This window comes from Chenopodium album, chromosome 9, assembly GCF_948465745.1.
Source record: "Chenopodium album chromosome 9, dcCheAlbu1.1, whole genome shotgun sequence".
NCBI lineage: Eukaryota > Viridiplantae > Streptophyta > Magnoliopsida > Caryophyllales > Amaranthaceae > Chenopodium > Chenopodium album.
Genome location: NC_137842.1, coordinates 17,675,092 through 17,703,008, shown reverse-complemented (window position 1 = coordinate 17,703,008; position 27,917 = coordinate 17,675,092). Strand labels below are relative to the sequence as shown.

General features: G+C 32.8%; 2 protein-coding genes across 2 annotated transcripts; one reads left to right on the top strand and one right to left on the bottom strand.

The window, feature by feature from the left end:
- The first annotated feature begins 1,042 nt into the window (after positions 1-1,042).
- LOC145558454 (DNA repair protein RAD16-like) lies at positions 1,043-17,205 on the top strand. The gene is made up of 15 exons (XM_081619702.1): positions 1,043-1,287; positions 2,068-3,278; positions 4,538-4,660; positions 4,991-5,064; positions 6,027-6,090; positions 6,211-6,357; positions 6,443-6,528; positions 7,867-7,936; positions 10,177-10,302; positions 13,768-13,998; positions 15,786-15,890; positions 15,992-16,144; positions 16,267-16,355; positions 16,431-16,511; positions 16,585-17,205. The coding sequence occupies exons 1-15, from the start codon at positions 1,242-1,244 to the stop codon at positions 16,655-16,657; spliced, it is 2,679 nt and encodes an 892-aa protein (XP_081475828.1). The 5' UTR covers positions 1,043-1,241; the 3' UTR covers positions 16,658-17,205.
- Positions 17,206-18,359: 1,154 nt separating this feature from the next.
- Positions 18,360-21,617, bottom strand: LOC145558453 (large ribosomal subunit protein uL6c). The gene is made up of 3 exons (XM_081619701.1): positions 21,481-21,617; positions 20,518-20,823; positions 18,360-18,865 (listed from the first exon to the last, which is right to left on the bottom strand). The coding sequence occupies exons 1-3, from the start codon at positions 21,498-21,500 to the stop codon at positions 18,529-18,531; spliced, it is 663 nt and encodes a 220-aa protein (XP_081475827.1). The 5' UTR covers positions 21,501-21,617; the 3' UTR covers positions 18,360-18,528.
- Between the last annotated feature and the right edge of the window lie 6,300 nt (positions 21,618-27,917).

The following is a 27,917-nucleotide window of genomic DNA, read 5'->3' as shown; positions in this document are numbered from 1 at the left end:
GTTTTTTTTTTTTTTTTTAAAAAACTTTTGCCACCGCTCCAAAACTGGTGGGATTAACATTTTTCCCACCGGTTCGGTTTGAATCGGTGGCAATACTCTTCTATTAAAAACCCGCCCAAAACTCGGTGCCAATTACCATTTTTCTACTAGTGTTATTATTTATTCATTTTTTTCAAGCTATTACAACATAATCACTTCAACAACACAACTACAATGATTACAACCAACACTATTCCTAATTTTATGAGTACATTAACAAGTTTTTGCTGCTTTTTGATCTTCCTCTTTAATTGCTTCAACTCTTCATGCATATTCATCTGTCCTTCCCCATCCCTTGTGTCCGTGCTTCCCCTTCCCCTACTCTGACATTCTTGCTGTTGATTGCTCAAACTTTCTTCAACACCAACTTTGCACCATTTGAAATTGTTACACGCATCACACTTGTAATAAAGCCTTTGTGGATTTAATGATGAATCAGAACTTCTAATTGCAAATTTTCTCCCACAAACACAATATTTGTTTGCCACTCTTATGTAAGAAACCTCATGCATTGAGGAGGAGGATCTAGAAATATAACTCATAGTGTGTTAATTTGTGGTTACTTTGGTGAAAAAAGGATTGCTAAGCCTTGTACATTCAAGAGTATTTATAAGAGAGCAAAATAACGACTAGTTCCCAAATTTGAAAAGTAGCCGTTGTACCTTAAACAAAATAGAGGTATTTTGTGTAATTTTTATCAATTTTTGGGCATTTTGTGTAATAATTTTAGAAAATAAGGGCATTTGGTGAATTAAGTTTTGCACTAACGGTTCACTAATGTCAGGGGCCCTCCAAGGTCATGGTGTGAAAAGTACAATACGTCACTGGTATTTGGTGAATTTTGGAAAACTTGAGGGTATTTGGTGAATTTTTAAAGAGTTTAGGCATTTGGTGGAAAAACCGTTTTTTATATTAGTTTTTTTTTTTTTTTTTTTTTTGGAAACCACGAAACTTCTTGGATATTCTTTGCCTTGATTGTAGTTGACTAGTTGGTACCTATTGAAAATTTGGAATAGAACTGTCCAGTCAAAAACAAAAGTTAAAAAAGAAAAGAAAAACACACTAATAAAAAAAAAGGGACCGTTTCCCGCCGTCACTCTTTCCCACCACTTCACTGGTACCATTACCGTTCACATTCCCCATTTCAGTGACATCAATTCCGATTTTTGAAACCCTAATCTCTCTCCTCTTCATCGTCGAAAATGCAGCTTCGCTCTAATCGTGTACTGGAGGAGCCCACGATCGACGGTATAATTCTTCTCCTTTTATGGAATTATCGAAATTTGCTGTTGTTGTTTGTGGTTGATTTTATTTTTTGTTGGTGCTAATTTTTGAAAATTTTCCGATGATTTTGATTGTTGTTTTTATGTTCTTCTGTAATTGATTAATTGAATTGGGTATAATTTTGAGGGTTTGATGTAGATTGATAGAGTGAAATGAATTTGTTTATTCAGAAATCATTTTTATTGATGTAATTTGTAATTGCGTCCATGAATGAATTTCGTAAATCATACTTCATCTGTTTCATTTTTGTTGATATTTAATACATTTCATTTTGGCACGTTTGTCGGTACATACTTTTAATTATAGTTGGGTTCAATTATTTTATAGGCAAAACAAGATTTTTTAAAGTTTTTAAGTTTTAATAATATGTGAAGTATATAAATTTAAATAGTTCAAAATATTCCAAGATTGTTGAAGAGCCTCTTGTGTTGAGCCTGAAAAACTTTAGCGCGAGCTTGGGTGATTCTTCTGCTAGCTAGGTTCATTGTCATCCCTAATGGGGGAAGTGGGACTTTATATTTTAGCATGTTATATTGATATTATTATTTGTATATGATTTGCTACAATGGTATGCAAGAATACCGGATGTTTTCCCTGTCAAGTCCAGTAATTGGGAATCAACAGTTGTGGACTAATATCCGGGCATTTATGATGATGAAAAAGATTCTGCTTTATTTCAGTTTAGGTTATGGTTGTAGTTGAAAGCAAGAATGTATCATTGATATGATTATCTGTTCCTTTCAGTTCAAGATGATGGCAACGACATCGTAGAATTGAGTGAGCCTTCACTCCTGTCAGATATTGATTACGTTGGCATAGTAGACGATGACAATGAATTGGATGATAGTGAGTTTGACGATAGTGAATTGGATGATAGTGAATTGGATGACGCATATGAAAGAAATACAAAAAAGGTCAATAAAAAAAGGAAAAAATGCTCTAGGAAAGAGAAAATGAGAAATGAAGAGCCCATTGCTGAAGTAGAGAACACAATTGAGCCAGGAGCTGAAACTTTTGAGGGTATTAGTGGCTTTGAATTTGTTGATGTAAATAAGATGAAAAGGCAAATGATACAAAAGAAGAATGGGGACATGAGGCCAACATATATGTATGATATATGGGAAGCAGAACATAGGAAATGGATTGATAGTTATATGACTGCTGATGTTGATTTGGATCAGCAGAACGAGCTGATTGATGAAATGCATGAGGAACCCTCAGAGCTAGTTGGGCAGTTGTTGCGGTTTCAGAAGGAGTGGCTGACATGGGCGTTGAAACAAGAAGAATCTGTGACTAGAGGGGGAATTCTTGCAGATGAGATGGGAATGGGAAAAACTGTTCAGGCAATCGCACTTGTGCTTGCTAAACGAGAACTCCGCCGAGCCAATAGCGGAGCTGATAAATTGTCGTCGCCTGGGTCATCTTCTGCACCTCCTGAACTTACTTGTACCCTTATTATCTGCCCCGCGTCTGCTTTAAATCAGTGGAAAAGGGAGATTGAGCGATTTACCGTAGAGGGAAGCACAAAAGTGCTATGTTATCAAGGGTCTAAGAGAGCAAAGAATGCTCTACAATTTTCAGAGTATGATTTTATAATCACCACTTACAACACAATAGAGGCTGATTATCGCAAAGTGTTACCACCCAAGCAGAGTTGTAAATGGTGTGGTAAGTTATTTCATGAGCGGAGAATGGCTGTTCATCTCAAATATTATTGTGGGCCTCATGCAAGAAAAACAGAGAAGCAGTCTAAGCAAGAGAAAAAGGGTAAGAAACTTCACTGGAAAGTGTTGAAAGTTTCTACTGAAGATGATAATAAGAAGAGTGGTAAAGTGTATAATCCCTCAAAAGAATCCGGAAGTAAATCTGATGAGGAGGATCTTGACAATTTTGAGGCGAATGTTCGCAAGTCAGCTCTGCACTCTGTAAAATGGGAGCGTATTGTATTGGATGAGGTCAGTATAACTTTCATATATCTTAGTGTTGAAGGTCTCTAAGGTAGTATATCTTGCTAGAGTCTTGTGTTTTCTTGCAGCGAACACCAATCAGTTCTTCATAGTATTATAATATAGGCTGTATTAGGTTATCTTTAGTTCAGTTGGTTATTTATTGATTCAATCTGTTTTTTTTTCTTCTTTTTATTTGTATGTGTTGTGATTGATCTTATCCGATCTGATTTTAGTTAAGGTTTTGTAACAGAATGGAAAATCAGATTTGTAGAAATGAGGAAAAAGAGAATTTGAAGGGAAATGACAGTATATTGTGATTGGATGCTATTGAATCATCAAATGTGCTTTATAGTCCCAGTCTTTTGGGTGGCTAGACACTTTACGCGTACAATGCAATCAAATTAAATTAAATTACCAACAAATTTCTGTTTACTCTTTCTCAAGGTCCTCTGTATATAACAGTACCCCTTCCTTTACCCCTAACTATCTCCCTTCTTCCTCTCTAAGCTAACCATGAATTTTAAATTTCATATTCATGCTACCAGCATATGTTTATCTTCGTTTTCCACGTCCATTTGTTGGAAGTAGGGGGTTTTCCTAAATACAGTATTATGTTAAAATTTGCGTCTAGGTATGTTTATATGCAAGACTGTGCCTGCTACTTGAATAGGCAAGTTTAGGAATGGCTTTTTTGGTTGTCACTTTTCTTGAATCAAATATAAATGCTAAACTGGAATGGAATTAGTATTGGGCACAATCCAAGACACATTATCTTTAGTTTCTGTTTTGTGATGATGTTGTTTGCAGTCTAAGGAGTAGTGTGGCTGTTTTGTGCCAAACGCGTTAGAACAATGGCTTTCTTGGATGACTTAGGAGTATAAGCACTCTAAGTGGGCTGGAAAATGAAGCATACCAGTTGTTAATGGCTAGTCACTGAAAGTACAAGTATACTGGGAATTGCCTTGGCAAGGCATAGATGCTATATCAGAGCACATTGTGGGATCATTACGTCCTTACTACTAATTGATTCATTAAATCACTGAGTCTCTATCTAAGGAGTTATGGAGAGTAAACAGGGAGTTTATGTAACAGAGAATATTGTAGGTTAGATTTGTGAAAGTGGATTTGACATTAGAATGTATTCAAAGTATATATTTTTCTTCTGAGCTTTGTCTTTTTTTATTTTTTTTCTTCCTTTTGGTCTCACTATATGTTCACTGAAGTATTTAAATCTGTTCTATTTTCACTTGTTGCCCAATAATCAGGCTCACTCCATCAAAGATAGACGTAGCAATACTGCCAGGGCAGTTCTTGCATTGCAATCTTCTTACAAGTGGGCTTTGAGTGGTACTCCTCTTCAGAATCGTGTTGGAGAGCTCTATTCACTGGTTGTCTACTCTATTTTCTGTCAAATGGCACATCTGTATATATTATTTCATACTTCCACTGCTGTCTAAATATTGCTACCTACTTGTTGGCACATATTAAGAAATAAGAAAGAGATAGAGAGAAATAAAATCAGGGAGCATATGATGAGGAGAGAGATAGATAGAACACATTATAAAAAATGGGTCTGTAGCAATAAATTTGAAATTTCCCAATTGGAGAAATCTAGCAATATTTAGAGAACAGAGGAAGTATAAGCTTCTTTTTGCCTAATTTATTAAGGTTTTTGTTTAAATATTTTTGTATTAAATCTTTTCAGCATTGACATGCAGATCCGCTTTCTACAAATTGTTCCTTTTTCGTATTATTTGTGCAAGGATTGTGAGTGCAGAACACTTGATTACAGGTAATAAGATAACTTATGCTTTAAAATTTCTTTCTTCTGATCAAATTTTGTGCATATCTGCCTTTACTCTTTTATTCCGGATGGGCCATTGGGGAGTCATGTATTTAGAGAATGGGGGTGCCAAAATTGGTCATATTAATTATTTTTTTACAAAGCCCAATACCATATTTTAATTAAAAGTTTAAATTATAATAAAATCTGGATGCTGGGATTACTTTATTCATCATCATTATTAATTCCTGAGGTGTTGAAGGGTTCACCTAGACATTAATGACTGTTAAGTTCTAGGAGGAGAAGATGAAATACTAATATATACTTGTCACTCTAATTGTTTCTACTCTTGAATTACTAAAAGAAGTTGTGCATCACTCTAATTGTTTCTACTCTTGAATTTACTAAAAGAAGTTGTGCATATGCCAACTTCTGAGTACAATAAATAATGTGGATATCATTTTCTTACTTTATCTTCTTCTGTCCGATTGAATTACTTGCTTATCTCTTCCCTAATTGAACTACTGAGCAAAAATTGGATATGTTTCAGTATGTTTGAAAAACTACGTTTTATTCTTGTAGTTTTATTGTCATAGGAAATGATTATATGTTGTAGGGGAATGAATGGCTTTGTCAGTTATATCTTTTCTGCTTGTACTACAAAAACTTTGATTTATTATAATCAGGCGGTGTTTTCTTGCTTTGTTTTTCATTATACCACCTTCGTTATAATAGTTGTATCATTTTGACTAGACATGAATTCCAACACACTACTTTAACCATTAAAATATTAACAGTTTATATTTTGAGTAACTCAACACCAATTAAAATAATGAAATTTATTTTAAATGTTAATAAACGAGCACAGTCAAAATTTTTATAAGAAATTGTAAAAAGTCAAAATGATGCCACTTGAGTAATGGAGGAAGTTTAATTTGATTTCTAAGCTAATATTCTATTTTCTTGTTCAGCTCTTCTGGCGAATGTAAAAGTTGCAGTCACAAATCTGTGAGGCATTTTTGCTGGTGGAACAAAGTATCCTACTTGTTGGATTCCTTTTCATCTTCCATTTTCCCCTTTTCTGAAGTATTGTGGATGTCCACTATCTTCAGATCTTGTACTAGACATACTTATTTTCTGCTTTTGATATGCAAGAATGTGGCGACACCAATACAATTGCATGGGAATTCCGGGGATGGACAAAGAGCCATGTTTTTGCTGAAGCACAAAATTCTCAAGAGCATTTTGCTGAGACGTACTAAAATTGGCAGGGCTTCAGATCTTGCTCTTCCATCAAAGATTGTGAGTTCTTCCTTTACAAAGTTTAGAATTAGTATGATTCTTGTAATTTGTTCATTGTTAATCCTTGGTTTTTTTTATCAATAAGGTGTCGTTGAGGCGAGATTCTTTGGATATTAGAGAAGAAGACTATTATCACTCATTGTACAATGAAAGTCAAGCCCAATTTAACACGTGAGTGTATATCTTTATTTCAGTTGAGTCATTTAGAACTGCTTAATAGATGATTCTTCTGCTCCTTTATAATGATTTCTAGGCTTCTAATCATTCTTTTGTGCTGGTTAACCTTAAATTGTCTTAGAGTCTATTAATATTATCTTCTTTCCATTTATTAGGTTCAGATATATGTATAGTCATGGTTATTTCGTCCTAAATCACTATATTTAGGTTAATATCTTTTCATATTTCTATCACAGGCCTTGATGATTTATAGATTTAAAGGAAAGTAGGAAAAAACCAATGTTGATACTAACATGATAAAGTGTCTTGCTTGATCCAAACACAAGTAACAATTATATTTTTGATGTTGCTTGAATAAAGAAACAAGGACATGTGCTCCCAAGGTTCTTGTGATTTTTCGTGGTAAGAGATGGGTAAATTTGTGGTTCATGATATGTCACTATTAATGGGACATGGAGATATCTTTTTAATAGGTCTTCTAGCTTAGTTTGAAGTCCTTTTTGGCTTATGTTAGCTGGGTGTTTAACATGCTCTAGATTTCCAGTAGGCATTATCATACGTTAATAATTTGTTGATTAACGAAGTAAAAATTTCCTTCGAACATGCTTATATCTCTTCGTCTTCCTTTGACACCTTCCCCCCCCCCCCCCCCCCCCCATTTGAGTTAAGCTAATTTAAAAATCCTTGATGAAGTTGTCTGATGTCTCGATTCAAGCTTCCCTGAGTGAGACTGAAATCCCTTCTAAATTTTATATTTTGGTGAGTGAAGCGTAAAAATATACCAAGTGAAGTTTTTTGATTTGTAAGTTGGCTGTCATTATCATGTTTTTGAATATTGTTGATGTTTTCAATGTGACCACATGTTTGTATCAGGTATTAGTTCATCTTTGTGGTATTCTGAAGAGCGTTCTACTTGATCAGGACTCCAAATTTTTGATTTATTTTTTTGGATATACTTTGGATATTGGTTGTTATATGATCACTTTTTAGCTCTTTAATAAGGTGTACATCCTATTGGATATCACAGAGGCAGTTTTACAATTGACTTCAATTTGAAACACAACCTTCACTACTTTGCTGTGTGCAGTAATCATGGACAATTGAGCTAGCCAATTTGATTACATGTCTCAAAGATAAAATACTGTGAATTACTGAGTTACATTGGCAATATTTTTAGTTAGTTGCATCATTGTGCACATTCTACCAATCTGGATTGTGTTTTGTATTATGTGCTTCTTCAAGTGCTTCATTTTGCTTCTGACTATTTACAAATCAAGTTTATTTATACTATAAAGTAGTAATATTAAGTTTTCTGATCTCTTTTGTTTGCAGATATGTTAAGACAGGAACCCTGATGAATAATTATGCTCATATATTTGACTTACTTACGCGTTTGCGGCAGGTGAAGTATTCTGTCGTCTTTTTGCATTACATTTTTTTTTTGTTCTTGGTTTGTTTGTTTGTTTTGTAAAGCTAGTATAACTATCAGTGACTCAGGTCTTTTATTTTTTATTGTCCATATATCTATCAAAGGATGGTGGATTGGGAGGCAGACTGTGTAGGGGTGGGGTTTATGAAGGTTTTTTCAATCAATTCTGAAGGTTTTCGATGAATTTCAGATTTTCAAGCAAAATAGTCAACAAATATTTAGGGTTAATACGACTTTTACATGAAAAGAAGTTATGATCTTGATAAAAGATTGACTAAAAATCCCTTTGAATTAGGAATCATTAACTAATCTTACACACTATCAGTGACTTTGATTCATCAAAATCTAATGTCCTCTCTAAGTAAGGCCTCTTTATATAGGATTTCATTCATTATATCATTAAGCTCTTTATTACTCACGCTACATCAATCAAGGTCTATGGAGGTAAAGGAGAAAGCTCCGGTCCACCTTATGTTATTTTAGTACCTGATTTTAACTATTTAAATGGACTAATATACCATCTATGGCTACCTATTTAGTTTCCACTTTCAGTTAGTTCGTGAAAGGGTCTTTTGTGTTAATTAATAACACCGATCCATCTTTAATAGTGATCTAGCTTTTAGAGGTCAAGTTTAAAGCCCATGGCTCAGGGCACAAATATCAAATTTCTTTCCAACACTTTCTGTAACTATGTAATTACATGTAATTAACTAGCATGAAGGGAGCGGGGGGTAGGGGGAGGTACTATAGGTATGAGTATGACAATATCAGTTGGTTTGTGTTGATGTGGATTGTGGAGAGAAAGTTAGTGAATTTATGTAAGGTGAAAGGGAACTGGGGAAGGAAGTCAAAACTTGCCTATGTATTGATATTTTCTAAATGCTAAAGCAACCAGTTTCCAGTGTTCTCCCAAGTCATCTTCTTCCTCATTTCTACAAGTCTGATTTTTCAGCTTGTAACAGTGCATCATAAATTTAGCATCCTGCTTGGTTTCTTTGCCCAAACCTCTTTAGCCTAAGGCCAACAAAGCTGAGTTAGTGGTGTTAGTATGCGTTCCTTGGTTCTTATTTGCTCTACTATATATCTGTCTGTCTATGTTACCTGTTGGCAGAATAGACTTTGCTGCTCTCGTAGCCTCCTTTGTGAGTCCTTTTCTCATTGATGAACAACTTCCCTTATGAGTGTACTTAAAGCAGGCTTGCCCACTATTGGACTTAATTGCACTCCAAATACACGTAGCAAGTTCTTATCTCTGAATTGTTTTTTTCTTTTTACCTATATGCTCTATAAGAACTGTATTTGGTTTTTTTTCTTTATTTTTATCTATTTTGGTTTGCACGGAGAAGGCTATGTTTTAAGAAAGGAAAGAAGCAGCTTATATGTTGATGGTCTGCAAATAAAGCCTTAGCTAGTATCATTCCTAGTTAAACTCAAAGCAAGTGCTCATTTGGAGCTGGTGGAATTTGTGAAAAAAACACAGGTTAGTAGGTTTAGTAGATGTCAAGCTAGTTCATTCTTGTCCCTTTCGATCTTAGCCAGGCTGGTGTAAGAGTACTGTATTGATTCTAGGTTTCACTCATATACCAAATTTAATGAGATTGAAAGTGCTAAATGGAATGAGGCAGTGATTTTGTTTGGTGGAAGGATGAATGGGAAGCTATTACCATCATTTTGGGGGTAATATAGTTACCCACCACCCCTTTGGTAATGCATTACCCTTAATAATATTCCCGTCACTCTTTTTCTCTTTGCATTATCACTACTTTATCTTTGTACAAGTGTACCATCCATATTCATCTTCATTTTCTTTATTTTTTCTTCATTACCTAATCAATGCACCTATCTAACATGTTGTGAGTGACACATAAAATATCAAAAACGGATGCATCTTCAATTTCTTTTGCTACCTGGTCAGCATCAAATTGACCAATTTACCTATTGTTCTGAAGCAATTGATATGGTAAATAAGAATAGGTGGAGGTACATGATGCTACTGGCCTATCAGATTGGATTCTAGCTAGCTGCCAGTATTGCTGAGAATCATTGAAATCAGGAAATTAGATTCTTTGTGAGAATGCTTCAAAAAAAAAAAAAAAAAGATTCTTTGTGAGAATATCTCAGACTCTTAGTAGACTTCATTGTATATAGTGTAATGGAGTTATGGAGTTTTTGTAGATGAAATCTGAATTTTGTTTTTCCTTCAATTGGTACAGGCGGTTGACCATCCATATCTTGTGGTATATTCTCGTGCCAATAGTTTGAGGAATGAAAGTGTGGTGGAAGATGACAATGGAGAACAAGCATGTGGCATTTGTCATGATCCAATTGAGGATCTTACGGTAAGATTTGATTATTTGAACTCCTGCTAGGTTAATAGCAACTATATCAAATTTAAGTCTTTCACTTTTCATTGGTCTGCGTGGTTACATATAAATCACTCTCTTTTATCCAACATCTGCAAAAATAAATCTTGAGAAGTATTCGGTCTGTTGTGAATTTGATGTCTTATTGACGTACTGGCATGTCACAACCTCTGGGAAACACAGTGATGTTAGACCTATGTTGTAGCTAGAGTATTTGAAACATTTTGAACTAAATAATTACAGCTCTCACCAAGGATTTATTTGAGTGTGGGTTTGAAGATTTGAGTTTGGGCGTTTTTTTTTCTTTGAATAGATAAGAATCTGGATTTTTGGGTTTAAGGAATTGGAAACGAAGCACAATAATCATACCTAAGGGCACTACATTTATAGATTTGATTTATAACATTGGCTGAAGACAACTTAGGACAACTGAAAGTTTAATCGGAGAAATCAAAGGTTTGATGTTTGTGAGTTTTATTAAGGTCATTGTTGGCATAGTTGCCATCATAGATAGAAGTGGAATATGGGTTGTTCAGGTCAAATTCTTGAGATTATTTGGTTCAGGTCTTATCAAAGTTATCAAAATCGAGATTCTTCTTTGAATCGGAATGGGCTCTCATAATCAAATCGTAGAATCTTAAGTATCATATCCAAATTTCATTGAATATATTTAAAATAAAAGTTAAAAACCTAATTATTATTAGAAAATAATTGTTTACCCATTAAATAACCAGTAATTGACAATAAATTTTTATAAATAACTTTGTAGGCATGTTTTAAGCTTGTAAGGTTTTTGCTACTTTAGAGAACTCTGAAAAGTTGGGTAGAATTGTATGGATATGCATGAATTGTAAAATTGTAAGACTCTAAGATTTAAATTTTGATTTTAATATCTATGTTCTTATTCAAATAATAAGAAATTTGGTTCCATTTAGGTCATTTCAGGTCCATTGATATTTCTTTAAAAAAAAAATCGGTGAACGGCATATTAATTTCTGGCTTGGTAGGCCTGGCCTGGTCAATTTCAGCTTGAGACAGTTAATTTTGAATGGTAATCAAGTCTGAATTTATTCAAAGTATATGATTCTGTGTAATCCCTACTTTATAAAAAGTAGAAAATGACTCTTATGAATAGTGCACAGACTATTATGCCCTTCAAAATATTTATTTACCTTCTTACCTTCATCTTTAATTCTTTCTAATCCTTCCTACACTTTTTCCTGCCACACGTTACATTTCCTTACTCATTAATTAGTTGGTGCTTTCTTTCTTCTCCATCTCTATTCATCTTCTCCATTGAAGTATGGTTACTCTTAGCATTTTTTAACTTTTTCTCTCATCTCCATCTCCATTGAGGCATTGAAGTACGTGATACTCTTGAGCTTTTTCAGTTTTCCACGGTAGTTAAAAATGAAGCGGCGTCACAATTATATACCCCTTTATTACAAATTTGGAGGTCCGGTTTATTTAAGAAGACCTAGCTATAACACCTACAATAATTGAGGGTCTTCCATCCATGGCAGATACAAATTGGTCTTTAGTTACTCAAACCTCCATATATATCCTACCCACGTTAGAAGTTAGAGTCTTCAATTATTACTCATTTGTTTAATAAGTTTCCAATTGGTCATATCTTTATAATATTATTATGCTATTTAATAATTTTAAGTTTTACCCCTAATATTGTAGTACGAATCATAGTGAGCATTCACATTTTTTGTGTAAAGATTGAGGTTATTATCAACAAGTTTCCGGCAAGTTTCCGGCTGCTATTAATTTCAAACTATAGTAGGTATTACCAAAATTAAGTGGTTCTGTTAGAGCTCATTTGCAATTGTATAATCCTCATGTATTGATTTAATTTTTGGGGTTCATTGGACATTAACAAGTTTTTGGTTTATGGTTGGACTAGACTTGGTGGGTAGATGTCCTATTGGCTGCTTTAATAATACGGAGTACATTTGAAATTTTTAAGTAGAATCCTTCTAGGTATTAATTTTATTTCTGTGTGAATTTATATGCTATAATATACTACATATCACAACACTATGCTAAGAGAAATTTCATTTGTGTTTGAAACGTAGACCAACCTAATGCATATAAATAAAAAATTATGAGGACTTGATTCTTGGCTCTTTGTTCGGCAAAATTTTCTTTAAAATACTTTTTGTGTGAGTGAGTGTGGCTTTCGGTTTGATTCCTTTGTTATATTTTCAATTTTGATAGTTTGTTAGTTGTTTGTTACTTTGAATAACTATATAAGCTTGTAAATTGGTTAAATCGGCAAAAATGTTGGCACTACTATAGCGGTTAAGCAAGGATTGTTCCCCAAAGATATTCTCAAGCTATCACTCAACAAGTTCTCAAGAATTATGCTACCTCTTGCTATAGCAATTTTAGTTTTGAGAGGAAATGACTTTAGATTGAGGAGAGTAGGAGACAACCTAAGGATAAGAAAGGCCAGAGATATAAATATTAGTTAATTCTAAAGATGGTTAAGCAAGGATTGTTCCCCAAAGATATTCTCAAGCTATCACTCAACAAGTTCTCAAGAATTATGCTACCTCTTGCTATAGCAATTTTAGTTTTGAGAGGAAATGACCTTAGATTGAGGAGAGTAGGAGACAACCTAAGGATAAGAAAGGCCAGAGATATAAATATTAGTTAATTCTGAAGAGATAAAAAAATGTAGTAGATTATTAAGTTCTATGTAACTATAATGCGGCTTCAAGTTGCTAAGTTTTTGGATCCTCATAAGTATTACCCTGGCTTGAGATTTTGTATGCGAATGCAAGCATACGTGAATAAGAGTTGGATGAAGTCAGAGTTGCCTGGAATGTCGCTGAAAATGTTAGCCTAATGTTCACAAGGCTACAATTCTGATCTATATCACTCACAACATTTTCTCTAAGTTGTCATATAATCAAAAGTAATAATTGACCGGCAATAAAGATGATAATTGATAAATGTGAAAAAGCTTTTCATATGCTCAATGGAGGCCATATTTAATTTATTACACAACATCTTATGTTATCAATATGTCATAGGAAGCTTAAAATACTACTTAAAAATAATTTACAATAATTATTCCCATTAACGAAAAACAGTAATGAAAAACAATAGTAATCGTCCACCCCTAAAGTACTCGCTGTTTCTAAATCCACCCAAACACTACCAGATTTTAGCTACACTTGTGATAATTATGCACATGTGATAAATGGATATTGCCATTCCTAAACACAAGTTGAAATAACCTAACTCGAAACGGCTAGCCACCCCGCGCACAACGCGCGCGTTGGCTGCCCTAGTGTAAATAAATGTTAATTTTTCCGATGTTTGTTTACCTCGCACGCTTCTTATCCTACTAGACTTTTGCTCTCTCTCTCTCTCAAATCTTGTTTTTTTTTTTTTTTTTTTTTTTTTTTTTTGGTTTGATGACAGGTTACATCATGTGGACACCGTTTTTGTAGAATTTGTCTCATTGAGTTTTCATCTTCCTTGGAGCAACCTTCATGCCCTTCTTGTTCTAAACCACTTACTGCTGATTTTACTTCAAATTCAAGCATTGTAGACCAGAGATCAAAGACGTCAGTTAATGGGTTTAAAAGCTCAAGCATCATGAACAGGATCCATCTGGATGATTTTCAGACAAGCACAAAGATTGATGCATTGGTATGGAATTAGTCACTCTTAAGGCATTGATTGGTAGGGTGAAATGGTTTTACATGGAATGCAGTGTTGTGAGAAATACTTTATTTCTGTTATATATGTGATTGATACATTCTGCATTACTGGGCATAAAAAATTGTAGAAGTCTAGATATCTCCTTTAATAAAATATTTCATTAACCCGTTGTTTTATCTTAGGGTATTGCTTTTTTAGGGGCGGTGTTGGGAGGAGGGATTGGAATTGGTTATGATCTTGCGCTTGATATATGTGACATGTATCTATCTGCTTTTTGATTGGTGGGGGCCGTGGGGCATCATTTGGTTGCTATCTTACAACAAATGAGTGAGTTGGATCATCATAGATAAAGCTGCGATATTTAGTGGATGGTGTTTCTTTGAAGTAAAGGGAAAATGCTGTCATTCTTACTATCTTACTCCAATCATGTTGTAATGTTTTTACGTGCACTTAATTTTCATCACTGTTTTTATTATTATGTCATGGGAGCAACATCAATATTACTTCCCCCGTGTTTTAATAAGTGTTGCACTTTGACCAGCACATAGTTTTAGGTAATTTAATTGACTTAGATAAAAGAAGAGGTGAGTGGGTTAGTTGGAGTATATAAAATTGTAAAAGAAAGATAGTGGGGTTAATAATTCATTGAAAAGTAATGAACGTGAGGAAAAAAATGCTCCCTCCGTCCCATATTATAGTTCCTATTTTCCTATTTGGAGACCCTGTTTCTATTTTTGGATAGTATGTAAAGACCATTATACCTTCATTTTTTAATTTTATTCATTGACCTTCCTAATTTAACCTTAAATTATTCACTTGCTGTGCAATTTTTTCCACTTTCTCTATCTAACATTTGTCTATAATTGTACTTTTCACTTTTCCCCTTGAATTATCCACTTACCTTGTACTTTTGTCTAGCTTTTTTCCACTTTTAATGTACTTCATCCACTTTCTCCTCCCATTTTTTGAATACTGTGAAAAAACACAAACATGAACTATATCTTGGGGACCATGCGAGGAGAGAGATGCAATATTAAAATGTAGTTTTTTGCCAAAAAAGAAATTGTAACACTTATTAAAACACAACTGCATTTGGTAAGTGTAACACTTATTAAAACACGGAAGAAGTGTCTTAATTAGAGAAGGCAATGGGTCAGATCTGGTTCGGACTGAATTCGGACAAGATCTAGACCCACACCAGCATTATTGGAGGTGAATCTAGACCCAACCCAAATCCATCAATTTTAACTCAAATATAAAGAAGAGATATTGGTTGATCTGCGAGTATGTTAACAGTGAGAGGGTGCAGCATAGTTTTATCTGTTATCTGCCATGATTTAAGCCCTCAATTTGCCTAGAAAAGACAGTAGAAGATCTGTCATCTAGCCACAATTGATATCTTATTGTCTCACTGGTCAAGTGTATCCGAATAGGCGGGTTAATCTTGCCCTCCTGTTTATTCTTCCCTGAATTGTGTTATGGTATCAGTTTTAGTCAAATGAGAACTATGATTATACTCATTTTTCTTAGTGAAGAGTTGGTTGTTGCCCTTTGAACCTTTTCTTTAATGTGGATCAACTATCAGCTATCACTCTTATCTTCCTTGCTGTAAAGGAGGATCAAGGATTCTTTTGTCAAAATGTCAAATGGCCAAATTTTTTAGTATTTAACTGCTGCTTCTGTGAATTGTATTCACTTTGTATTTGTGCTCTGTATAAATTGTTCTTCTAAAATTATATCTTTGCTGATTCCACTTTTGGACGTTAATGACCTAGAGGGAGGAAATCAGATTTATGATTGAAAGAGATGGTTCTGCAAAAGGGATTGTCTTTAGCCAGTTCACATCTTTTTTGGATTTGATCATGTATTCTTTGAAAAAGGTAAATGTTCCAGAGTTGCACATCTCATTTTTTTGTGAACAAAAATGTCAATCTTGCTATTGGTAGCCATTTATTGACACAGTTGATTAATGATTTCTCAGTCTGGCATAACTTGTGTCCTACTGGACGGATCTATGACAATCACTGCCAGAGACAATGCAATTAAACGATTCCATGAGGACTCTGAATGCAGAATTTTCCTCATTAGTTTGAAGGCTGGAGGTGTTGCACTCAACCTTACTGTGGCTTCACATGTAAGCAGTTATATTATAGTCTAAATTACTTCTTTTCTTTTCTATTCTTTTTTTTTTTGGGTGTACATTGTTATTTTTCATTAGTAACAGTTTCAGTTGTCCAAAATTATACTTCATAATAGGTTTTCTTGATGGATCCTTGGTGGAATCCAGCAACAGAGCGACAAGCCATGGATAGGATACACAGAATTGGGCAGTATAAGCCAATAAGGTCTTTCATTTACTTGTCCTTATGTCCTAGTTTATGGACTTTATGAGATGCCTGACAATGGAAATGTTCACGCAGAATTGTGAGATTCGTAATAGAGAATACCATAGAGGAAAGAATATTGAAGCTGCAAGAGAAGAAGGAATTAGTTTTCGAAGGGTGAGTTATATCTGTGTTTAATTAAAAACAGGTGGGAAGCATGAAGTCCTAATTACTCAATTCTACTGTGCAGGACTGTTGGAGGATCTTCAGCTGCTCTGGCTAAGTTAACTGAAGCAGACTTGAAGTTTCTTTTTCTCACTTAACAAAAATGGAATTGGGGTGAAAGTAGTAGTGCTACACTGCTACTCTTGGCAAATGCATCACATTAAAGCTTCCAAGCTGTATATATATTGAACCGACTTTCTACTTGGGGCTGTGTATAGTTGTCAAAACTATGTATTAAAGACTTAAAAGTACATTATGCTGTACAGGTTTATGTAGAATTGCATATTAGCATATGCTAATTTCCTATTAATCATGCACTTTTGAATGACTTTGATGTGGATCTTGACAACTTTTGAATGGTTGGAAGGTTTGACGACGTTTTTATTATGGAAAATCGATGGTAGATCTAAGAGGCAATGATTTCCAAGTTTGATCTTAGGGTATAGTAATTAAATGTCAACAATTATAGTTGGACATTTATGAATAAGATTCCCCCATACTTTTTAGTTTGCTTATTGATGTTGTAGATGGGGGTTTAAGGGAACGATTAGTGTTTGATCTAACTTGAGCTTGAACTAGTTTTAAAATTCTTTTTTGAGCTTAGCTAGTTAAGAGTTTGATTTGTTCGAGTTATGTTCATGAAAATGCCCATTGTATTTTACAATTTTAAACATGAGCAACAAACATAGATTGGTTTGATTGTCAAACAATTTCTACAATTTCTTGGGTTACCTCTATATATATATATGTGGTGTGTGTGTGTATGTATATATTGAAATTAATGCATTCATATGATTTTATTTGAGGATTTGTCAATCTTTCTACAAAGAAAAAGCAATGGTCAGGTTTTCATGCCTATGTATATTTTGAAATATTTACAAACATGTATGAGCAGAAGATAATTAAAGATGTTAAAGTTGTCTTAAGATATTAGAGGATTTTTCAATCGTGATAAAGCTTTAAATGAGTTATAAATAGACATGAACAAGCTTACATATGAGCATTTCAAGTTCACAAACATTATCAAGCTTACATATGAACAATCTTGAAAATGATGTTATTTGAGCTTTGGTCTTTATTTTTACGAGCTTAAGAATTTTTCTACAGGTTATTATTAACTTAACAAAGTTGTTTTGAACTTTCATCTCATTAACACTCTTAGGAGGATGACCATCCAGGTTATCTTTAATTCTCTAGCACAATTTTTACTTAAGATGTGATCTCATTAACCGCACAATCTTATTTATTGGAAGGTTACAAGGAATCAATCAAAGGACTCGCCCCGTATCGGGCGTGAGTGAACGTCTGTGCGCATGCTTCACTCGCCCGATTTTTACATTTTTCTTGCGGTTTACACTAATGTCCTTTGGTTTCCTTCCTTTATCAAACACTATATCCTAATGATATTAATTAATTTATCATGGATCAAGCTATAAAAATACTCTAAATTTCCAATTCCAACAATCTGGTTGGCTTTTGTTCTATAGTAACTCTTGCACGTTTTAAGTTGTGACGCTGATGCCCAGCTTGCCTTTTGCTTCTCTTCTGCACGATCTTAGCTTGCAGTAGGGGTTATAATTTCAGATTTTCATTTCAGCTCGGAATCTGTAGAATTAATAAGCCAATCTGACATTTAAGTCTTATAATCCAAATGTAAGAATTTAGGCAACATCTGTATGAACATGTTGCACCAACAACTCTGTAACTGTTTCGCTGTTGATGCACAGGACAATTAATGAAAAGTGAGTATTCCGTTTGCCCAAAGCCAACAGTGAGATTGAGAATTAATCATTTCAAAACTTATGAAAAGCCTAAGCAGAGGTTAACTATGATCTCAGTCAATCAATACAGGAAAAGTAATGCAGACTAGACATAAATAGCCATTGTATTCCTTTCCTTGTCAGATGAGTACAATATCAATTTTACACGAGTAAGATAGCACAAAAGACCAGGTACAAAAAACTGTTTCTCATTTCTTCTTTCCAGCTTTCCCTTCTTTTCGACGGACCACTTCATCAACGTATCTTACACCCTTGCCCTTGTATGGTTCTGGGGGTCTCCAGCTCCTAATTGAAGCAGCAAACTGACCAACAACAGACTTATCACGTCCAATAACAGTTACTCTGGTGTTTTCCTCCACTTTAACCTGCAGTTCATCTGGAATTGTCATCTTAACAGGGTGAGAAAACCCAAGATTCAATGTAAGTTCTTTCCCTTCAACCGTTGCACGATATCCAACACCAACCAACTGAAGCTTCTTCTCAAATCCCTTAGAAACACCAACTACCATGTTGTCTGTAAGGGTCCTGAAAAAAATAAATAAACAAAAAAATTGGGAGCATTATTGAGAATAGGTCCAAAATTATTTAAAAGGCTAATATCACGAGTTCACGAGTAATCAATGTCTTTCATCCCATCTATTAGCACTAACTTGTTATGTTGTAATCTCAAGGAAACAGAGACCAAATTTAGAGCAGTTATTCTCACATTTTGAGTCAAGAAAAATGAAGCAATAGAACATACAAGGATGATAGTGCTTGTAAATATCTTAATCAAAAAAAATGAGGGAAAGGAAAGGCTTATTCAGAAAAGAAAGGGGGAAAAAAGGTAGAAATGGAAAAGAAAAAGAAGTTCATTAGCAAAGAGAGTGAAATCAGGAAGATAGGGCACACTTTCAGAGCGAAGAAGATGTTATAAAATTCTACAGATAATCAGAACTACATACTCAAAAAAATTGGAATTTCAATTCCCCAATTAAATGACTTTCAGGGAGTCTGCTATATGAGCAACTTTCATCAGTTGTAGACCATTTTTTTTTTTTTGTTTTGAAAGTACCGATTATGAGATCTGTCCGAGATTAAGAAGCCTAGCAATATATAAGGTAATCAGGAGTTCTATAGTGTTTTCAAACAAATAATGCATTCTTAGCATTTAACAAAAATGAAAATGATGAGGGCATACTTCAGCTTCGCTACCATGACTTTAGAAAGATATTAGATATTCAAGTTAGGTGGGTCATTGTTTAATCTCACATCAAACTCATTGTAAGGAAAAGGGAAACTCAAAGCTTCTGATACATATCAGTTTATATCCACAAACTTGAATAATTTGCAGTTTTGCACTCGTTCATAATTTCATATGCATAATTTGAGGTCCTTGATTTAGATGTTAATAGCTAACATGGGCATAAGAAACAACCTAAGATGGAATGTAGGAAATCAAATGCAAATGAAATTATTCTACTGTAACAACACCTAATAAGACTACAGTCTACAGAGTGAAAGTTAACACTGAAAAATCTTAGTCTCATGATCAATACCAAAAACCAAGAGGTTTCAGACTCTAGATACTTCTACAATAAATGGATCATTGATTCACATAAGAAGTTTTTCTATAGCAAATTTGCCAAAATGTAGTCCACAGAATTATACACCCAAATAAATAAAAGAATAAAAAAACGTATTCAATTTATGTTTCCATGAGGCAGTATTGTGGTAAGGAATTGAAGCAATGAGTTGACAATGGACTTGCAGAAGACAGCTCACTGGGTATACTAGAATCTATGTACGGGGCATTACATAAAAAACAAGGGTAATGCAACTGCACTAAACAATTGTTTTCTTTTTGCTCTTTTAGAACCCAGCAAAAATTATTCTGTAGGTAGTATTAAATTAATATCACGAAGCATTGGAATTCCTACAGTAGTTACAATTTACTAACAAGAAGCTTCAATAACATAAGAGGAATTATTAGCCTTTCAAATTATGACCAACTATGAATGAATCAGGTTAACGACGCCACTGCTTTGTTGCTGAGTAATACAGATAATTTCCCGCATAAATGAACTAATAATGAATTTGTATGATAGTATGTTACGTTCAAATATCGGGCTAAAATGCTTTGCATCCTACAAACTTCTTTCAACGAGCAAATAAGGTTAAATCACACATTAGTATACCTGAAAAGTCCATGCATTTGATTGGCTCTTCTTGTTTCCACTGCCTTTCGAACCCTTAAAAATCCAGATTCTTGCTTCTCAAGTATAACTTCACGAGGATAAGTGATCGAAAGTTCACCAAGAGGACCCTTCACTTTGAGATCCTGTCCTTCCATCGCGATTGCCACATTAGCTGGCACTGTAATAGGCTGCTTTCCTATTCTTGATTCTTTACACTCCACATTCTTCCTCCAAAAACCAACACGAGCGACAGGAACACTCGCAGTAACGTCAATTTTCCCACCAAAAAATAAAGATTTCATGTGGCTGAGATATCACATAAAATAATCATCAGTAGAAGACTTCAATAATTCATTATACAGACCTATGCAGTATACACCGTATTTCAAACCAAAATTTCAGCAGCAAATCGGCAATTTACTCCCATTTCGACGTATTTCGCTTCTTATAATTCTCAAAGGCATTCTACAACTCCCTTTCCCCTCAGCATCTTTAAAATTAATATCACCTTAATTTAACAAAATAAAATAATTCCCCAACAACACTATGAGATAGGCATTATGAAATCTAAAGAAGACTGCTAGTTTTAAGACAAAATTGTATGCAAATAATGAAATAAATTACAAAGAAATGTATTGAAAACAGCAAATTTCATATAACTGTAAGAACAATATTTGAGCATGCTAAAAACTGTAAAAAGGCATAATTCATACATTTCAAAATTTAGACAAAATCAAACTAGAACAAACTGATAAATCCTAACCATTTAAATTTTTGTTCAAATTGAGCTAAATTGGAACAAAATTACCCATGAATTGACGAAAATATGTTAGCTAAATTGGAGCAAAGTTATCCATGAATTAAAATTGATTGGTAATGCAAATTGAAGCAAACCCAAGAATGAACAAAGTAAGGAGACATAAAAAACGAAAAAGTTGAAAAATTGATAGAAACGAGTAAAACCTTGGGAGAGGCAGAGACATTGAGAGAGAGCGAGTGAGAGAGAGGGAGCTACTTCAGCAGAGAGATGAGGGTGTGCTTTTTTGGATAGAACTACTAAACTAAAGGAGGATGAGGAAGACGAGGTGTCAAATGTAACGGTGTTACTCAATTTTACTTTAAAAAAAAAAAAATTAAACAAAAAATAAAAAAATGACAGAAATAATCCCAACTTTATTCGATTCACTCAAAATAATCCCAATTTTTTATTATTTTTTAATAATCCGAACTTTAATACAAATTTGCTTTCAATGGTCCTAGGTGACCATTAACCTGTTCAACAGGTAAATTGTTCTTAAAATTGTTTAATGTACATGTGTCATTAAATGATTGGTAAAAAATAGAACGATTTCCCTTAATATTGTTAAAATAGAAATTAATTCCCATTATGCTTCGTTTTAAAAACAAATTCCCAAAGTAGTGTCCACGTAGGATTGGTTTTCGGTTCAACTTAAAACCGCTAACGGTATTAGCGGTTTTGCAATTTTTGTAAAATAAAGTCAAAGAGACCTGTTTTTATTGAAAGGCGGTCTCTTTGAAGTTATAAGTGTAATTGCCAACGCTCTCTTTTCTTGTTGTGGGCTAAGAATTAACAAGGACACAAAGAGACCTGTCGTATTGAAAGGCGGTCTCTTTGAAATAATTTTCCTGTAGACTATGCCTTGTGAATTAACCAAGGACTCAAAGAGACCTGTTATTGTTAGAGGCGGTCTCTTTTTTAAAACCGCTATCACCATTAGCGGTTTTAAGTTGAACCTAAAGCAAAAAAACGATCCTACGTGGACACTATGTAGGGAATTTATTTTTAAATCAATGTATTATGGGAATTGATTTTTAAACCCATAATATTGTTGAAATAAAAATCAATACCAATTATACTTAACCGATTCTCAATATTTCAATATACTTAACCAATAAAACCAATACCAATTATTTTAAACCAATTCCCCATATTAAAAACCAATTCCTCATATTAAAAACCAATTCCTCGTAATAAACCAATAAAATCAATTAAACCAATTCCTCTCGCAAGTGTACACACCCCCAAGCTAGTCTCCTTATGTTACAAGGCTATTCTTGAGGAAAGACCCGGTCATACAAAGTCCAAGGCCTTATAAATAAAATAAATTCGCATAGTGGGATTACTAACATGCTTATAAAGCATAAATAATAAATTTAATTCAATGATTCCATAAATCCTCTTTTAAATCCAATAATTCCAAATAATTCAAGCCCTTTTATTAAATTCAACATGCTTCCAATATCAAACCTTTTTAAAATATGAATAATAATTCAAAACATGATATAAAATTAATGCCTCAATTTAATTTAATTATTAAAACCAATAATTTAAACATACTTTTATTTCATAAATCATAATTCAATTCAATTTAATTCAAACATCACAAAATCATTCAAACATGCTTATTTAACCAATCACTTTCAAGGTATCTAGCCACCTAACGTACCTTGATCCTTGCTTAGCCAAAAACACCTCAAAAGAACCCTCAAGTAGCTTGATCAAAAACACCCTACAAATAAATATAACCTTAATCAATATAAGGTAACAAATAATCACAAATAATTAAATTAAAACCTCCCAACTATATGTACATGAACCTTAAAATTATTTTCTCAAGAACATAATTAAAATTTGATTTAAAACCATTTATTATAATTTTATAAATTCCCCATGATATAAATAATTAATTAAATCAGAAGAAAGGAGAAAAGAAAATAAAAACCGAAGAAGAGAAGAGCAAGGAGATGGCAGCAGCAGGTGGCTGCTGCGGCTGGTGGTGGTCGGAGGTGGCGACAGGTGGCGCCGAGAGTGATGGTTGGGGTGGTGCTCGGTGGTTGCTCAAGGGAGGAGAAAGAAAATAAGAAAAGGAGAAAAGAAAATAAGAGAAAATGATGAGAGAATTTGAGAGAAAATTATGAGAATTGTGTGAGTGTTTGATCATGAAATAAAGGGGTATTTATAGGCTAGCATGTGTATGAATTATGATAGGAAAAATGTTGGAAGAATTATGGTAAGCAGGCTTTAAGAGATTACTTAGAGAGGTGAATAACAAAATTAAGGAAAGTTTTAATATTAGGGTGATTGTGTTTAGTTGAATATGGAAGGTATGTATGTCATAAAAATTAATATGGTAAGAGGGATTACTTGGAGAATAATCAAGGAGGATATAAGGTAGGAAAATAAGATGGCTAAATATTTAAGAGATGGAAAAATAGGATTAAGGAAAATAAAAGATTTTAAGGGAGTAATTAAAAATACAAATTACCAAAATAATTTAGAGAAAATCCACTTGGGGTGGCCGAAATTTTTGAGCTTTCCTAAGCTCATATTTTCGGCCCTCCTCTTTAGTATTTAGGAAATTATTTTTCTAGTTTTAAGGAATTAAAAATAATTGTGTAAATAATATTTATTGTATAAAATAATTAATTAATAAAATACCAATTATTCACCAAATAATTTAACTACTAAAATCAGATTTGCACACTAGGAAATCCGAAATTATTACTCCATTTAATGGGATTTTCGGACCTTATTAAAATAATAATAAAATATAGCTTTTGCCTTAATTAAAATATCGGAAATATATAAATAATCCGGTTTTTAAAATAAATAAATGGATAATAAATCTTATCCAAAATAATAATTTGTTTTTAAAATACTTTTGGTGCCAAAATTCAAATACCATTTTGGCTCCAAGATTTAAATAGTAAGTTGAATTACTAAAATACACTTTTTAGAAAATAATACTTAATTAATTAATTAGGAAAATACGGGGTATTACATAAAATATTCACTTTCATTATTGTAAATGTTCACTTTTGTATAAATAAATGTTCATTTCTCTATAATAATTATTAAATGTTCAATTATGCTAATACAACATGAAATCTTCAAATTAGTATTTTTTTTTTTTTTTTTTTTTTTTTTTTTTTGTGTTTCTAGATGACTATTTATATTAGTACTCAAAGAAAAATAAACAAGTTCATTTCCTTCTTTATTTATAAAATCAAAATAATTTGTGTACCACCAAAAATTGAACAATTGGATACTACGTATTAAAGTAATATACAATTCCGCATCTACTGTCAAACACAATAAAATTATTGACCCAAATTCGGAAAATTCAAGCCTGTGTTATTGGTTCATGTTGCTTGGTGACTCCATGCCTTCATGGTTTCCTTCTTTTTATCCTCTTCTTGTTTTCCTTGATATTGTGCGGTCTAACTCACTATATGCACGATTCTTTTTTAACTAATAAAAAATATTGTATTAGATTTGAGCAAGAATAAATGTTGAAATAAACCAATTTTCATATGAATATAAACAAGGATGAGTATAAAAGTTAACAGTATTGGTATGAAAATTAACATCTATCAATATATAAATGAACATGTACAATTGTGGAAATGATAATCTATTAATATGAAAATAAACAATATTAAAACATAAATGAGCATATTTACGTAATTCAATATGGATATGAACATATATTAATATATAAATGAACATATATTAATTTGATAATAACCATGAAAGATAATGATCAATGAACATATACATAAAATAAATATGTCAATAGACACTCTTGAAGCTATCAATATGTGATTGATCATATGTCCATATGAGAAAACATATAATGAAATTCAAAATTGAAATGAACATGGAATAATTGAAGAAGATGACAAAAACATGAACATTTATCAAAATTTTAATAATCATTTGTTAATATGTGAAATTATGAATGAGTGAATGACCACGTACTATTATGTGATTAAACATCTACCAACATAACAATAAACCTTTATCAAAATATTTTTCCACTCCAAACTATGATATGAGTATATGACAGTATACTAATATATAAAATGGAAATGAACATTTATTTAAAAAAATAAATCACTACGAACTAAATTTATTAATACTTACATTTCTCCAGAATCTTTGTGTTTTGTTCTCTGAAAGTGTATCCTTCATTTTCATTTTGCAAAATAAATAAATAAATATATAAATATATAAATAAATAAAATAAATAAATAAATAAATACAATAAAATAAAATATAAAATAAAATGTGTTGGTTTAAAATTACAAGTTTTTGAACAAAAATTACTAAAAACTATAGTATTATACTTATGTTATACAACTTCCACGGCTGATGTTTTGATTATATTCATGAAATACAATCGCAATACAAAAATTAGTAAAACCTAGGGTTTATACTCTTTTTCGTTCCAAACTTGAACAAAATAACTTACTCTTTTCGAATTTTGCCTTTGTTTTGTTGAATTTTGAAGTGATTGAACAATTTCTTGTGATAATTTGTGATAATTTTGTAGGAATTTTGCCATTTAAGCTTTTGATGAGAGAGAAAATAGTCGAGAAATGAGTAAGGATAGAGAAAATGCAAATGCACATGGAGGTTTTGATTTATTTATTTATTTATTTTTATATCCATATATAAGGGGTAAAGTCAGCTAGTGTGCAGTATGAAGGTGGGGGATTAAACGGTGTGTTTTGATGGGGTGTAGGTAGAGTTCCCTACTCTAGGATGTAAGGATAGACAATCTCTCCTCCTATTATTTCAACAACCATATTATTAATTAAAAAAAAAAAACTATCTTGTGTCATTAAACACAACTTCCCCCAATTTCTGCATTTAACCAATTTCATAATCTCTCTCCTCTCTGATCTCTCCATTTTTCTATCTCTGAAAAAATTGAACAAAACCATGGAGAAGCATGACGACATTGCAGAACATCCTAAAACTCCATCAAAAAGGTAATATTATATGTTTATTACTTTAAATTCACTAATATTTAGTTAAATTCGCTAATATAATTTTTAAAATTCATAGATTTCAATTTCTCATACTTATTAAAATTTGTGAAAAATAAAATGAACACTACTTGGATTAGTCTTTATACTTACTCGGTATAATTTGTGAACTTTGTAGAATAAAATCTAAAGTTATTCAAATTTCATGAACTTAATTCTATTTTTGTGTTTTTTTTAAGATAATCGAAAGTCTCTTCTCCAATTATTAAAGATGACCATATGTAAGTAAATTATTGTTCAAAACTCTACTTCTTTATTACATTGTTGATTTTGAAATTGAATACTAAATAGATTCTAAATTATATGAACAGTCCAATTTCTCATTTTTCAAAAAAAGAAGCCAGAAAAAAAAAATGTGATGTATCTAAAACAAGTCCAATTATGAGTGAAAATATATTAGAATAATTAAATAAAGAAATTTCAAAAAGTCCAATTAACAAGTATTTTATATGTCCGTTCATATATTGTGTGTTTTATGTTCATATGATAAATGTTTTGTGTGCTTATTATATTCTTTATTGTTATTTTTTGTTGTTTAATTTTGCTTTATGCTCATTTTTGTTCATATATTATGTGTTTTATGTTCATATGTTGTATGCTTTTTATTAATTTATTGTGTGCTTTATTCATATATTGTATGATGTTAGTTCAAACATTATTCTTTATGGTTAATTTTTGTTATTCATTTGTTTGTAACAGCCCACGAAGTTTTGAACAACCTCCCTTATCTGCTAAATAACCTTCATTTATCTCCTGAATAGTTTCCCCAAAGTTTTGACTAGCACTAGCAAACTTGTGAACAACCATCCCTATCTTTGAACAACATCTCCAAATTTCTGACCAACACCAACAAACACCTGAACAAAGCTCCTAAACTTTTGAACAGTACAACAACCACAATCTTTTGTGCAGCCCCAATCCACCCCTAAAAAGCCCCTAGAAACTACTAAAAAGCCCTCAGAAACATACATATGAGCAAACAACGTACAAGTCTGAACAACACCCATAAACTTTTGAGCAGCCCAAACCAACTCCTGAAAAGTCCCATAAATAACTAAAAATGCCTCATAATCACCTGAACAAAGTACCCCTCACACTTTTGAATAACACCCACAATCTTCTGAGCAGTGCCAAACTGCCAACCAACCATTGAAAAGCCCCTAGACACTACTGAAAAGCCCTCAGAAACTTCAGACCAAACCCCACTAACCTCTAAACAACCCTCATTTACCTCTAAACAACCACCCAATCTTTTGAACAACCCTCATAACCATACTATAAAGCCTCATCATTCTCTAAACAGACTCTAGAACCTTCTGAAGACACTGCAATTCCAAGAAGAAAATATGTTGCAACAAAAAACAAGCCGAGAGAGAATTACTTCAACAATAAGAATAACAAGAAGTCAAAGCTCTCAAGAAGAAGTTCAGATTGAAACGGATGGTCCGAATACGTCTATTATGTTCATTTAAAAAAAGTTTGGTGTTCAATTTAAGAAAGTAGAATGTTCGAACTTGATACTCCCTTTGTATCTACTTGTATAA